Source organism: Plecotus auritus (assembly GCF_963455305.1).
Source record: "Plecotus auritus genome assembly, chromosome: 5".
In the NCBI taxonomy this organism is placed as follows: Eukaryota; Metazoa; Chordata; class Mammalia; order Chiroptera; family Vespertilionidae; genus Plecotus; species Plecotus auritus.
This window is the reverse complement of record NC_137776.1, coordinates 176,777,457-176,794,087: the sequence shown is the minus strand read 5'-3', so window position 1 is coordinate 176,794,087 and position 16,631 is coordinate 176,777,457. Positions and strand designations below refer to the sequence as shown.

At 36.7% G+C, this 16,631-nt stretch overlaps 1 protein-coding gene across 3 annotated transcripts in view; it reads right to left on the bottom strand.

The window, feature by feature from the left end:
• RABGAP1 (RAB GTPase activating protein 1) overlaps nucleotides 1–16,631 on the bottom strand; it is a 130,627-nt gene that overhangs the window by 69,895 nt on the left and 44,101 nt on the right. For all 3 annotated transcript variants that reach the window (XM_080669534.1, XM_080669535.1, XM_080669536.1), the window contains 6 exons: nucleotides 14,038–14,148; nucleotides 10,878–10,944; nucleotides 10,143–10,245; nucleotides 8,853–9,022; nucleotides 4,734–4,908; nucleotides 532–625 (listed from right to left, as the gene is read on the bottom strand). In XM_080669534.1, coding sequence (XP_080525660.1) covers nucleotides 532–625; nucleotides 4,734–4,908; nucleotides 8,853–9,022; nucleotides 10,143–10,245; nucleotides 10,878–10,944; nucleotides 14,038–14,148 — 720 coding nt within the window. The remainder of the gene's footprint in view (nucleotides 1–531; nucleotides 626–4,733; nucleotides 4,909–8,852; nucleotides 9,023–10,142; nucleotides 10,246–10,877; nucleotides 10,945–14,037; nucleotides 14,149–16,631) is intronic.

The window sequence follows — 16,631 nt, the reverse complement described above, 5'->3', positions numbered from 1 at the left end:
CTTGAACTGATGAGGAGTTCCTAAATTTTACAAGTGTTAATAGGAAAAGTAATTGGTAGAGCAGTTAATATGTACCATGTTCAAAAGAAAAAATACATACCATGTTCATTAACATTCTGCTTTGTCACCTTAAGGACATAGCACAGATTAAAAAAAAAATCCCACCTGGGGTCTGATCTGTAGCTCTGTATGTTGTGTGAGCATCCTTTACACTTCACTGATTGTTTTGTATTGTCTAACTATTGTGTATTTTCTTAACCAGTCAGTGGTTCCCAACCTCTTCAATACAAAGGACCTCTGTCCTTAATCATTCTCACTATGGACTCCATGTTTGAATAAATGTTTTCTGCAGCAACGAGAATTTATTAGGTTTCTAATATTCCGAACACGGATTTCAGATCTTCACTACTACCTTCAAACACCCCTAAAAACAGATTCTAGGACGTTAACCTCATACCTACGTTTCTATTATTGGTTCTAAAAGGGAACATAATAGAATTGCAGATGAAAAGGAGAACTATTCTAACTTACCATTTTGACAGTAGTTCTCCCCATGTTTCAAGAATTTTTTCTGCACATTCTTTGGATACATCACCGGATCCACTCAATAGGGGTTCATCATTATCTTTAATAAACAAAACACACACAGAAAGATAACGGAAGTGTCTATGCTAGCCAAAAGAATGACATGGAAATGGAACAAATTTGAAAGATTTTACTGGAAGCATAAAGGCATAATTTTTCTTTTAGTATAAAGGTATAAATACAAAGAAATTAAAAATGATATTAGGTGGAATGTTGTTGTAATCTCTCATTCTCTTGCTTTCCATACAATAAACAATGTAATTGTATATTGACATTTGTTTACATAATGATACAGCAAAATACAACATAAAAACATCAAGAGCTAAAGCGTAGTCCTGGCCAGTGTGCTCAGTTGGTTGGAGCATCGTATGGACCAGAAGGTCTTGGGTTCGATTCCTGATGGGGCACATGACTAGGTTGCAGATTCAGGGAGTGTGCGGGAGGCAATCGATTGATGTTATCTCTTTCTCCCTCCCTCTCTCTCTAAAATGAGTTTAAAAAAAGAGCTAAAGCTTCATTATGATCTAATCTATATTTAAAAAAAAGTCTGGCCCTAACCGGTTTGGCTCAGTGGATAGAGCGTCGGCCTGTGGACTCAAGGGTCCCAGGTTAGATTCCGGTCAAGGGCATGTACCTTGGTTGTGGGCACATCCCCAGTAGGGGGTGTGCAGGAGGCAGCTGATTGATGTTTCTCTCTCATGGATGTTTCTAACTCTCTATCCCTCCCCCTTCCTCTCTGTAAAAAAATCAATAAAATATATTTTTTAAAAAATAGTCTGGAGTGAACTATGCTAAGATTTAATAATTACTGCCTCTGAATGATGGAGTTATATTTTTTCTCTCTTTTATGTTTTCCTGATTTTCTACAACAGCATACATTAATTTATAATATAAAGCACAACACTATTAAAAAGGACCAAAATGAATCATTTCAAATTTAATTAATTAGGAAAAGTAAATTCAAATATGAATTCAAAGATTATAAGATATGAAGACAGTGAAAAAAGTGACACCGATTAAAGCATGTGAAAGGTACTAGAAAGTGTAATGAAAGTGGGGGGAAATAAGGATTCTGTATATACTTAATCAATCCTCTTTTGTTAAGACACTTGGGAGTTTTCAACTTTTTTGCTATAAATAGAATCAAGATGAACATATCTTGTTGTTTTCGCTGGGTATATGCCCAGAAGTGGACTTCCTGGGTTTAATAAAAAAAAAGCTTACTGACAAACTGCCTTTCAAAATGGTTTTAATAATTTATATTTCTACTGGTTCAGTACAACAGTACTTGTTTTCATATGTCCTCACTACTGTTTTTCTACATTTTCTGGTTTAAGTTTCCTTAACTAAGTTTGGGGCTTCACATACCTGATAATTAAATTATAAACTGATTTTTTTTCCCAAGACTCAGAAATCCATGATACTTGTTATTAACCTTTTTACTTTTGCCTTGGGCATTATCAGTTTAGATGATGAGATACGGAAGAGGTCACACTGAATGTGAGACATCTTCTGTAGATGGATGAATAAGGAAAAAAGAAAGGCTTGAGGGCACTAAGATAAACTTGTATAGTACTTTTCTATCTTGCCAGAATTGGCCCTACTTTTTAATGCCTCAACTAATTCTCTACTCATTAAAATGTCAATATGATACAACTCTTTGGGGGAAGGCAGCTACAAAATTGTACTAAAATTTACAAGAGATGACAATTCCTTCAATCTTACAAAATTTTCTTTTATTGTTTTGGATGCTTTCAACAAATCTGGATAGTTTGAAATCTGTGTTTAGAGCTCCATGCACCTAAAAGTGGGGAGTGAGCAGGCAGTCTCAGTCACAGGATGTTGTTTCTGAACACCCTCTCCCCCACCACCAGCTTCCTAAATAACTGCTGACTTTCTGCCCTGTAAACACAAATGTCCTATGGATAAGGAGCCCCTCTAGAAGACTGAAGCCATTTCTTTCCAGGGAGCTAACAGATCACAATATGACTGCTTCCCTGGTTTGTGTACTGGGTTAGAAAGAATTAAAGGATGGAATGGCTACATAGTCTTCTTCAGTCCAGATCAGCACAGTATTACATACTGAGAATTGTTATACACCAGGGAAACAACGTGGGGCAAAGGACACGCTCTCTTCCTTCACAGAGCTTGTGCTCTAGTGTTCCCATTTCTGCCATGATGTCATTAGTTCTTATCTCTCCCTAGTTAATTAGGACTTCTGAACCCCCTCTATTATATTTAAAAATCTATGCCAGCTATAGATGAGAACTAGATGTCAGTCCTAATGCTATAGTTTAGCTGGGCCCAAATTTCTTTGTAACGGGCAGATATTCTTTAAATCTCTAGTATGGAGACTTGAGCATTCTCTGGTTTCTTAATAGTGTCTTTCCTAAATTTGGTGGGTTTTGTTTTTATTGCTGAGCTTAAGTGGAGGAGAGTTCTGTAAATGTTTACTTGCTTTGCCATGTTAAGCAGTACTGACCTAGAGGAGAAACTGCAAGTCTCGTGACCACCCGTTTATACAGTAGACAATCTCAAACAGCAGGAACAAGTTCACCTTTCCCAGTTTTAACACAGGAGTTAAATTGGCTTTGCAAGGAGACTCTAAATTGTATTGGTGACTTCTCCAAAAACAATACATATGCTTTCTTTGCACTTCAAAATACTTCATGTGACCCAAATGCACAGAAATGACAGACTAGGGCTCAGACCATTAACTCATAGACCTAAATTGAGTTCTTCCTGCTATTTCTAACTGTGTGACCTTGGCAAACACACTTTTCAGAGATTCCATTTCCTTATGTGCAAAGTAAGGATAATAATGAATCCTGTTTCTCAGGTTTTTTGAGTGAGGATTATATAAACACTAGTAGCCCTGCGCACAAATCCGTGGCCAGTAGCTCTCTGCCGCCCTCCTGTAGCTCTCCACCCGCTGCCCCGCCCTCCTGTAGCTCCCTCTGACCCCTTCTCCCCTCCTCCCCCTCACAGCTTGCTGCCCTGCCCCCTCCTGTAGCTTTTCCCTGCCTGCTTGTAGTTCTCGGCCCCACCCTCCTGCAGATTCATGATCTGGTCCTTACACGGTTGGTCATTACGCCTCAAGTTGTAACGGAAAATTAGCATATTTCTCTCTTATTATATAGAATAGTATTATTTTATAAACAAAGTACCTGCCTACCATATATTAAATTGGATTAGTAATTGGTGGCAATATTACTAATAAATAATCCTAAATTGATTAGTCATAGGAAAAGTGGAAATTACAGAGAACAATGAGAAGTGGAAAGTCAGAGCTTGCTCTAAACTTGAGTAAAATCCATATAATAATATTATTTATCTTAACCTAATCAATCATTCCTGCCACCTCCGTGCCATTGTTAATGTACTTTCTTGGCCAGGAGTGCCCACACCAGCCCAAATATTCTTGCTGAATTCTCCTTGAATTGTCCAACTCCCAGCTCAAAAACTACTCTTCATATGCTCCACACCACATTCCCCACAATGAAAAATGGATTTTCCCGTTTCCAGAACACTTCCTGTGAAGCTGCTAAATGCTTCATATGATCTTCTATCATAAGCACCTTTTTCCCCATGAAAAATAAAGCCCTGGTACAAAATTATAAATTCGAAAATGCCTCCCAAACTTTTATTTCTCCCCCCTTTTCTCACTTTTATGTAGACAGATTAGTTCATAGATACACCATTAAAAAAAGAGGGAAAAACCCCAACTGGTAGATTCCTAATGTTTATCAGCGTAAAACCCCCAAATGTATAAATATCAATTTGTATATTTAAGTATTTTGTGACATAGTCATATGTGAAAGCCACTTTTGGCAAGTGGACTTGCCCCTGTGAAATGAATCTGATGAGATGAAAGCATTCAAGTGGAAGCTGTGTAAATTTGCTCCGAAAATGTGTAATACTAGACTGATTCTTTAAAAAAGAACTAACTGTAAATCTCATTTTGTCCTACTTGATTACAATTATCTTAAAGAAAGTCCCGAGTTAATCATTTTTTGGATCTCCCAGTTTTTTACGTATAGTAGATGTACATATTGAAAGAATTCCAAATGCTATGTCACATTATCAATTCCCTGGTAAAATTAAATCCTCCACCCCAAAACAGAACTGAGGCTCTCCCTACAATTTACCTTCCTCTTCGTCATCTTCTGGAGGAGATGGTATCATTGAGCTCTGCGATCCAGATTGTGGCAGGCGAATTGAGGGGCTGGCTGTAGTTTTCCTCCTCTCTCTTTCTGACTCACTTTCCAAGCACACAACTTCGTATAAAGTGTCAGTATTGCTCTTTCTCTCCTTTTGCTTTATCTTGAAGATGAAAAATATTATCTTATTAAGTGGTAAGAGTCTTTATTTTTCAAATTGAGTACTTCTGACTTCATACAGGATGTGAGAATAAAAAAGTATTACTTCAAATAGCTTTACTAAAGGTAGCCTTTTCTAGATAGAAAAGTATATGTTTACATTTTAAAACCCTTAGGAAAATAGCATGTTTATCAAGCAGGGCTCTAGTTCTGCAATTTTATTTATTGTCTAAAGATTATATCATCAAACATCTAACCAATATTTAGTAAGTGTGAACTAGAAATTTAACCATTCTGTGGCTGCCAAGTTACTTTAAGGTATCCGTCAATGTTTCCCTTATAAAATTCTACATGAAAAAAATGTTTTAAAATATTCTAAAATAAAGTTTAGGACTAAGAAAGTCCTCTTATTTCCGTGTGTGTGTGTTTCCACTCCTTCAGCTTAATTGAAACAGTGTAGGAAACTTTAATTGAAAGCTACAACTGGGGGGGGGGGGGGAGAGAATAGAGGGAAGAGAGGTGAATGGCAGAAAAGAAACTAATATTATCAACAAAATTTTGGTAACTAAAAATTGGTTTGTACTTTGGTTTTACTTTGAGGCAAACATGTAAAAGTTTAAGTGGACCTAAATTAAAATTAAGAACAGGGAATAGCCCTAACCAGTTTGGCTCAGTGGACAGAGCGTTGGCCTGCAGGCTGAAGGGTTCCAGGTTCGATTCCGGTCAAGGGCATGTACCTTGGTTGCGGGCACATCCCCAATAGGAGGTGTGCAGGAGGCAGCTGATCGATGTTTTTCTCTCATGGATGTTTCTCACTCTCTATCCCTCTCCCTTCCTCTCTGTGAAAAATCAATAAAATATTTTTTTAAAAAAGAACAGGGAATAAAAAACTTTACCAGTACAATATTTAAATATATTAAAATTTGCATATCATAGCCAGTTTAGGGAGCTGGAAGGAAAAAAAAGGAGTGAAATACAGAGCAATAGGACAAGGCAGAACTGTAGGAAAAGACACAGACAACTAGAAAGGTGGCTACACCAAAGAGAAAGACATACACGCAGAAAGTAAAAATACAGAAATTGGGGGAAGGGTAAGAAGTTCATTAGGTACAGAAATACCAGGCAGAACAGATTATATCATCTCAATGTTCATTTGGGTTCTTAAGAAAAATTAACCCATTCCAAGATAATGGCAACATGTCCTTTCAATATCATCCTGAAGCAATGTTTAATACAGAAGTTGGTAAATGTAAAGGGCCAAATAGTAAATATTTTAGGCTATGTGGACCAATAGTCTCTGCCACAACTAAACTGTGCTATTATGGTGCAAAAGCAGCCAAAGACAGTGAGTGTGGCTGTGTTCTGAAAAAATTTTACAAAAACAAGCACCAAGCCAGATTTGACCCACAGACTGTAGTTTGCAGACTTTTTTTCAACATGTCCACCCAATTTTGACTTAGCTACTTACTATTAATTAAGGACCCAGACTCTGTGAAGTTGCATATTATCCTGTAGATTTGTGTCCAGTAGATATGCAAATGATTTTTGTCCAACAGGAAAGATAACCCAAAGGTTACCCACAGCAGCGGTCACCAACCTTTCGGACCTCACGGACCACCAGTGGTCCACAGACCACTGGTTGGCGACCGCTGACATACAGGATATTCACCAGTTTTCTTTTTAACCTAGCACAATCTTTTTCTAATCCTCTTTTTAAAGGAAGGACTAGATAAACTCAAGTTCCTCAAAACTTAGAACCAGTTTTACCGTCTGTTTCCCTCATTACTTGATGAACTAATTTAAAATCTTTGGCACATGGTCAATTTAAATTTGGAATTATTTTTAACTTTTATATATTATAAATTTTGATAGGAAACAGGATTTACTTCTGTTGTTATAACTAACTCTAAAACATTAGTTGTTATCTGAAACAGCTGAATGAGCTATTAATGATACTTAGCAGTGGAAGAGCTCTAGAATAGGAAGCATTTTCCTATTTTTTATCTTGAGAGGTACAGTGGTTTAGTGTATATGTGTGCATGTGGCTATATATACATACACACAGCAAACAGAAATAAGAGACCCAGAGTTCCAGTATAATTATACTAATTACTTGACTATATGGCAATGTGCCACATCATTTAGTCTTTCAGGCATCAGTTTATCAATTTATAAATAATAATTTTATAAAAGATTTTAAAGTCTCTTTGGCAATTAAAATTCCATAATTCCATAGTTTTAAGAATGCTTAGTTGGCCTTTTATTCACATGATGTCACTGTTAGAAAACCTAGTCTTTAGACCAATTTCTTCTTCTTTTTAGTAAATGATATCTGAAAGTTTAAATCTAAAAAAGCAATCTTTCTTTCCCTAATATGTTTCTTCTCTAATATGATGCCATCTTAATATAACATTCCCCACAGCTGGGAAGGCTTCCAGGCTAAAAAAGAATTACTGAGTCATCAGATAAATTTAGTAAAAGCAAAGAAGATTCCATTTATAAACATGCATTTTTAAAAAACATTTCTATGATTGTTTTCCCATACAGCAATAATATAAACTACATATATATTTCTTAAATTTGGTCTGCTGTTCCTTTCTAATGAGAACTGCAAAGTGGTTAAAAAATTTAAATTATGCCTGGCTGATATGGCTCAGTGGTTGAGTATCGACCCATAAACCAAGAGGTCACCGGTTCTATTCCCGGTCAGGGCACATGCCCAGGGGTTTTGGGCTTGATCCCCAGTGTGGGGGTGTGCAGGAGGCAGCCAATCGATGATTTTTCTCTCATCGATGTTTCTCTCTCTCCCTCTCTCCCTTCCTTGCTCTCTAAAAATCAATAAAAATAAAAATATATTTTTAAATGATATATTTAGCAAAAAAAAATTTTAATTATGCTTAATTTAAGTAAATACTAAAAATACTCTTACAGAAAGACAAAAAAACAACAACACATCGCAATGGAAAGAGCCCTGATTGAGGCTCCTAGAAAGCTTAGGTATGTATCTTTTTCACACAACATCCCCTAAAATCTACTATTTTACATCTTTGGATTTATAAAATGACAACACTGTCTTCATTGGATCACTAAGAAAATTACATAAGACAGAAAAAGTGAAAGTAGCTAGTAGAGTGATGACCACAATATATTAAGATGGCATCAATTAATGGTAGCTGCTATTACTTTTTTCTTTTCCTTTAAGAGAATTTTATTTACTTATTTATTTTTTAATGCAAATATCTTTTTTAAAAAATTAATGATTTTAGAGAGAGGAAGGGGGAGAGGGAGAGAAAGGGAAAAAGGGAACGAGGGAGAGAGGGGGTGAGGAGAGAGAGAGAGATTTGTTATTCTACTTACTTACACATTCACTGGTTGAATCTTTGTATGTACCCTAACCTGGGATAGAACCGACAACCTTGGCCTATCCGGATGACACTTTAACCAACTTAGCTACCCGCCCAGGGCTAAATTTTATTTATAGTTTACACTCAATATTATTTTGTATCGTTTCATGTGTATAGGATAGTGGTTAGATAATCATATACTTTACAAAGTTCCCCTGATATTTCCAGTACCCAGCACTTTATATACTCAGGAAAAACTCTCAACCCAGCATCCTATATCCAGTGAAAATATCTTACTGGAATGAAAGTGAAATAAAGACATTTTTAGATACAGAAGTACATCTTGCACTAAAGGAAAAGCTAAAAGAATTTCTATAGGTAGAAGGCAAGTGAGATCAGAGGGAAACTTGGTTCTTCAAGCAGAAATGAAGAGCAAAATTAATAAATGGGTAAAAATAAAAAGATAATTTTTCCTCTTAATACATTTAAAAAACATATGACCTGAGCGATAGCTCAGATTAATAATAAATCAGACTCAAAAGTGGTTTCTCCTTTCTTATCTCATCCCCACCCCCACTCCATTATTTATAGAAAGGTATGGTACCTGTTTTAGTTTCAAAAAGAAATTTTCAGTAGTACTACGTTTACTGAAGGGCCAGAATAACCTTTCATTAGGTGAGCAAACCCGGACTTTTGTCTCTAGAAGAAATCGAACAGGCTCCTGTACTTCTGTTATTACCAAATCAACAGCTGTGGTCATAAACAACACTTTATCTAGAGAGAGAGGGGGAAAGGAAATTTAAAAAATGGAAATATATTTGCTCATGTGATTAATGTAAAAGTAATTACTATTATGAACTTTTAAGATATCTTAAGGTATTCCATTAACTAAGAATCTAAAATAATCAGATAATTTACTGTTTTGAAAATTTATATTCCATATTGAGAATTCTTTTCTTGGGTAGATTCTTTAAAGTGGATAGTACAGAAGAGCAGTATACACTTTACAGCTTATGAAATGTACTGCCAAACTATTTTACAATAATGACATATGTCTTCTTTATGCCACTCTCACCAAGGATAGGGTTTCTCAACTTTTAAAATATTGGTTAACAATGCCAACTGTTTATATCCTTTATCTATTTACCTATAATGCTATGAATAATAAGAAAAAATGAAGGGGAAAATGCTCAATAAGAGGGACTAGTTAAGCAAATAATGTTACATTTTCAGGATATGACATTATTCAACCATTAAATAACTTTTGGGGAAGGTGCACACTTGAAACCTAATGACCAATGTCACCTCAATAAATTAAACAAAAGACATTTGGGAAGAGTATGAAATATCTTAAAAAGGTTATTTATACACAGAATATCTGAAAAGCTACACAAGAAACTGGTCACAGTGATACCCTGTAGAGTACGACCCTAAGAACTGTGGTAGATTTTTACTTTTCTCTATATAGAGTGTCCCCCCAAAATGTATACAGACACTTTGAATAATTATAAAGGCAGTGATTATTAAAATATATTTCATTTTCAAAATTGAGCTATCAGCTGTTAAAGTAGGTATACATTATTTGGGATACCTTGTATATCCTCTGAATTTTTAACCACATGTGCCTGTATTATCTCTCCACAAAAGTAAATAAAATTTAGATGCCTGTAAATAAATAAGTACATAAGTAGAAAGGAAGCAGGGATAAGAAAAGTGAGGGAAAAATGATACTTTATTTACACGTCAAATTTAGTAATAAACTAAAGAACTATTAAAACCCTTTGGTTTCATTAGAATTAGGTAAGCACTGGAGGCTTGTCAAATAAGTGGTCCTAAGGTTTGGGTGTCTTCGTGGGACTAAAATTCTGTCCATAATGTCTGCACTCTTCATTACCTTTAGGAGTTTCTTCATTTACAACTTGAAAATGTGGGGATTTTGGATTCCAGCTCCCAGTAATAACATAAGACTTTCCATCTGAACTTTTGCCCATAGATTCCTAAGGAAAAGAGTAAAACAAGCATTAATGTCAAATTAAGGAAACAACAGTGAACCCCCACTTTGCTGCCTTTAAAAATACAAAAAAAAAAAAATGATAATCAAAGAGTTTTTTTAATGGTAGAAGTGTATTTGAATAATTACAGTTAAAATTAAAGATGTTCCAATTATTTGTACAATTGTTCCTGCAAACGTATACATAAAGTAAACGCCATAAATCAAATCAACCTGTATAAACATTAAATTTATTACCTAAACCTGTATGTTGAATTCTTCTGTCAAGTGAATAATTACTACATACATTTTAGTATTGAAAATATTACATTTAATAGAACTAGTACTAATACTACCTACTTTTATAAAGCTCATGACAGTTTGCAAATAATTCTCTCACAACTTTTCTCCATTGATTCCCACTTCAACTCTACATGATAAACAAAAATTATTCACTAATACAGTTAAGAAGCTAGTAAATATCAAGTCAGAAATAAATGTCTGTATCTTTATTGCTTTATAGCTTACAAGAACACCTTCATAAATGTGCTTTAATTTTTAGATTCAGATAAGATAAAGTGAAACAATCTTTATTGAAGAAATAGTGTATAACTTAAAAAAAGAAAAAAAAATCCTTACCAAATCTAACAAGTGCATGTCACTATTTCGTACATCTTTTCCTGGGCTAAGGAGAAGACCAAAACACCTGAAAAGAAAGAACTGACATAAATTTGGAAAAAAGAACACAAAAAAGATGTTTAAAAAATTCTTACTGGTGGAAAAAAGGACACACTAAAATTAACAATACATTACTATTGCCAAATAATCCCCCTTACTTCATTAATTCAGATAAGCATATTCTATGTATGCCTTCTATTATCACATAAAGTGAGCGTACTTATGAATGATTTATGAAAGTTTTTTCAAAGTGAATGAAATAGGCCCTGGCCAGGTAGCTCAGTTGGTTAAGAGCATTGTCCTAATATGCCAAGGTTGCAAGTTCAATCCCTGGTCAGGGTATTTACAAGAAGCAACCAATGAGTAACTGAAACAAGAAATTATCCCCCTCCCCCACCTTCCTCTCTTTCTTTCTCTCTCTCTAAAAATTAAAAATAATATATTTAATTTAAAAAAAATCAAAGCGAGATCCGAAACAAGATGGCAGCATAGGTAAACACCTAAACTGCTGCCTCGCACAACAATTTCAAAACTACAACTAAAAGACAAAACCACGGGAAAGCTGGCTGAGTGGAAGTTCTACAACTAGAAGGAAAGAGAAAAGAGCATTGAGACGTGCACAAGCGCTGAAAAGCTGAGGCACGGAGGCGTGCGAATTGGGCTGGCGGCAGGCAACTGGGCGCGCTGCTTTTTTCAACCCGAAGGGAGACAAGCTCCCGATTACTCTGAACTCCAGTCTCTGGGGAGACGCTGGGGACCCAAACTCTTACGGGGAGAAGCTGGACTGTCTGCCATCGGGTCGGAAAGTGAGGGTGGCTTTCTTGCAGAGGTGCACGCAGCAATCATTGTTTACTGCGTCGGGGCGCGGGACGGGGGGATTTGGAAACACGGAGAAACAGAGATGGCTGACTGGCAGCCATCGCTGTTTGCCACGCCCTAGCCTAGTGACTCCCTGAGACCCCCTGCACCGCACAATCTACAAACCCACCCAAGCTCCACACAGCGGCTTTTGCATATAAATGGTCTGCCCTATCGCAGCTTAACCTAACAAACTGCAGCTCTGGTCAGACAGCTCCAAAACCTCCAAACCCCAAGCAAAGAGGAGAAAACTGTAGTTCTCGCTGTAGCTCCTGCTGGGTGGCCTCAGACAGTAACTGACCTGCACCCCATTGGAGATCCAGAAGCTAGTGTATCTAGTGGTCAGTGTGAGACAACACCAGATTTCAACTACTCACATCCATAAGTGACACATTCAAGAGGCAGACTCACTCAGTGAGCACCAAAGCCCCACTGAAGCAAGTCCTGCCTCATAAGCATGTCCCCAGCACAGCAGTTCTTCCATTATAGACACAGCGGGTCCTCACAGCCAACTGGCCTGGAGGTCAATTCCTCCCAGTGTACCAACAGCAATCAAGGCTTATCTACACCAAGACTTTGCACTCAGCCCACAAAGGGGTGCACCAAGAGTGTCTACCTCAGGTGATAGGCTGAACCACTGGTCACCTACCACAGAAAACCACTCCATCAACATAGGGAAGCAACAAAATGCGGAGACAAAGAAACATGTCACGAATGAAAGAAATGGAGGAAAGCAAACTACTGGACGTAGAGTTCAAAACCACATTTATAAGTTTTCTCAAGAATCTTCTAAAAACCGCCGAGAAACTTGATGAGACCTCTGAGGAGCTTAGTGAGACCTTCAAGGACCTTAATGAGAATGCCAAAAAAATGGAAAAGGACCAGTCAGAAATTAAGCATACACTGTCTGAAATAAAGAATATACAGAAATTCAACTGTAGATCAAAGGACCCCAAGAATCAAACCAAAGATCTGAAATATGAGAAAAAAAAAAAAACACCCAACCAGAAAAACAAAAAAAAAAAAGAATCCAAAAATATGAAGATAGTATAAGGAGCCTCTGGAACAACTTTAAGTGTACCAACATCCGAATTATTGGGGTGCCAGAAGAAGAGAGAGAGCAAAATATTGAAAACCTATTAGAAAAAATAATGACAGAAAACTTTCCCTACCTGGTGAAAGAAATAGACATACAAGTCCAGGAAGCGCAGAGAACCCCAAACAAGAGGAATCCAAAGAGGACCACACCAAGACACATCATAATTAAAATGCCAAGGGCAAAAGACAAAGAGAGAATCTTGAAAGCAGCAAGAGAAAAACAGTTACCCACAAGGGAGCACCCATACAACTGTCAGCTGATTTCTCAACAGAAACTATGCAGGTCAGAAGGGAGTGGCAAGAAATATTCAAAGTGATGAACAGCAAGAACCTACAACCAAGATTACTCTACCCAGCAAAGCTATCATTCAGAATTGAAGGGCAGATAAAGAGATTCAGACAAGAAAAAGCTAAAGGAGTTCATCACCACCAAACCAGGATTATATGAAATGTTGAAGGGTATTCTTTAAGAAGAGGAAGAAGAAGAAAAAGGTAAAGATAAAAATTATGAACAACAAAATGACAACAAATACATACCTACCAACAAGTGAATCTAAAAATCAAGTGAATAAAAAATCTGATGAACAGAATGGACCAATGAATATAATAGAATCAGGGACATAGAAAGGGAGTGGACTGACAATTCTCAGGGGGAAGGGAGTGTGAGGGGTGCGGGAAGAGATTGGACAAAAATCTTACACCTATGGATGAAGACAGTGGTGAGGGGTAAGGGCATGGGGTGGGGTGGGGAATCAGGTGGAGGTGAGCTATGGGGGGAAAAAAAGAGGAACACCTGTAATAATCTGAACAATATTTATTTTAAAAAAATCAAAGCGAATAACCAAAAGAATTCCCATGGGAATAAAACATTTGCAAATATGTATTTTTTTCCCATTGAAGTATAAATTCTTAGAGAGAGAAGAAGGGAGGGAAGGAGGAAGGGCCAGAAAGGGGAAAGGGGGAGAAACAGAGAGAGACAGAGAGAAACATCGACAGGCAGCCCACCCAGGGATCAAACCGAAACCATTTGGTGTATGCGGATAACACTTCAACCAACCGAGCCACCAGCCAGGGTGCAAATACATTTTTGAATACAGTATGTTACTCCACTATATTGATAAAAACTAAAGTTTACATTTAAGCTAAATTTACAAGAAATGCTTACCTTTCAATGGCAAGTTCTTTATTAGTTGTTTGTTGCACATAGATGACAATCTTCTTATCAATTCCTTGGCGGAGTTTAAAGCATTGTCTGTCCTTATCTTTAGGAACTGCACTGTAGAACAACATATTTCATTATTTTTGCGATGTATTTTCTTATGACATATACCAGAACACTTTTTGTTATATTACAAAAACCAGGTACAAAAAAGAATCACAGATTCTATTCTTTTTTTTGCGTCTGGTTTTCAAATCATAGAAGATTTTTCTAGACTCCTTTAGTAAAATTCACCGATTTTTTTAATCTCAGTGTTATAAAGTGTCCTTAAATTGGTTATTATGTAAATGTAGAGAAGCTTCAAACTAATTTTATTTCTTCATAGCTACTTTTTAGTATGAGTAGATACTCAGAACTCTCATGTAGCCTTTTATAGTATCTTCTACTAGTTCTGTTGCCATTAACTTGAAGTTTACAGTAATAAGACACAATTTAGATTTGCTGCATATTGGCTGCATCTGCCTCTTGATGTGAAAATAACATTACTGTATACTGTATGTAATCCACTAAATCATTTATAAAAGCTAGAAAAACCACTCCTCCATCCCCTAAAATGTGGCTTTAGTTTTTTTCATTTTTGTTCCTGAAAAAATTAAATATTTATAAAGCACCTAGCATCCAGCACACAGCTGCTCAAAAAAAAGTTAAGTTTTCTTTCCTTTCTTTTCAGTCACTGGTTTTGACAAATAAATTATTGCCTTATTTATTTAAATATGTAAGAAAATATGCTTAATCATAGATCCTTTGAATTTCGAATCAAGGTGCCTTCAAAAAATCAGAGATGAAGGCGATATGGCCAACAGGAAGATGCTGCCTATCACTTCCTTAGGCAGTGATAAGCTAATTGTAAACCTGTTTAATACAGGCATACATCATTTTACTGCACACTGCTTTATTGTGCTTTGCAGATAATGCATTTTGAAGGTGTGTGGCAACCCTGCATCAAGCAATTCTATTGGCACCTTTTTCCAAAAACATTTGTTTATTTCGTATCTCTGTGTCACATGTTGGTAACTCTTGAAACATTTCAAATTTTTCATTATTATTATATTTGTTATGGTGACCTATGATAAGTAATCTTTGATGTTACTAATGTAATTGTTTTGGGATATCACAAACTGCACCCATATAAGATGGTAAACTTAATCGATAAATATTACGTGTTCTCACTGCTCCACCAACTGGCCATTCCTGTGAGAACTCCCTATTTCCTGAGACACAATATTGAAAGTAGTCCAATTAAGGACCCTACGGTGTCCTCTAAGTGTTCAAGTAAAAGGAAGAGTCACAATCTCTCACCTTAACTCAAAAGCTCTAAATGATTATAATTAGTGAGGAAGGCATATTGAAAGCAGAGACAGGCTAACAGCTAGGCCTCTTGCACCCAACAACTAGCCAAGTTGTCAATGCAAAGGAAACATTCCTAAAAGAAATTAAAAGTGCCCTAACCGGTTTGGCTCAGGCTCAGTGGATAAGAGCGTCGGCCTGCAGAATGAAGGGTTCCAGGTTCGATTCCGGGCATGTACCTTGGTTGCAGGCACATCCCCAGTGGGAGGTGTGCAGGAGGCAGCTGATCGATGTTTCTCTCTCATGGATGTTTCTAACTCTCTATCCCTCTCCCTTCCTCTCTGTAAAAAAATCAATAAAATATGTTTTAAAAAAAGAAATTAAAAGTGTTACTCCACATGAATGATAAGAAAGCAAAACAGCCTTATTGTTGATATGTAGAAAGTTTAGGGGGTCTGGATAAAAGATTAACCAACCACAACATTCCCTTAAGCCAAAGCCTAATCCCAAGCAAGGCCTTAACTTTGTTCAAATCTATAAAGGCTTTACAGGGGTAAGAAAGCTGTAGAAAAAATGTCTGAAGCCAGCAGAGGTTGATTCATGAGGTTTAAGGAAAGAAGCCATCTTCATAATCTCCATAATAAATTGCAAGATGAGGTAGCAAAGGCTGATGTAAAAGCCACAAGTTATACAAAAGATCTAGCTAAGATAATTAAGGACGGTAACTCTACTGATCAACAGATTTTCAATGAAGATGAAACAGCCTTATATTGGAAGAAGTTGCCATTAGGGCTTTCATAGTTAAAGACGAGAAATCAATGCCTGGCTTCAAAAGACAGGCTGACTCTCTTGTTAGAGGCTAATGCAGTTGATGACTTCAAGTTGAAGCTAATGCTCATTTCCATTCCAAAAACCTTAGGGCCCTTAAGAACTATGCTAGCTCTGGCTAATTTGCCTCATTTGGTTGGAGCATCATCCCATGCACCTAAAGGTCACATGTTAGGTGCCCACTAAGGGCACATACTCAGGTTGCAGATCCAATCCTCAGTCATGATGCCTTCAGCAGGCAACAGATCGATGTTTCTCTCTCATATCAAAGTTTCTCTCTCCCCTCCTACTTCCTCAGTACTCTATACATAGAACAACGAAACCTAGATAACAACAAATCTGTTAACAACAGAGTTTAATGATTATTTTAAGCCCACTGTTGAGATCTCCTGCTCAGAAAAAAGATTCAAAATATTACTGGTCAC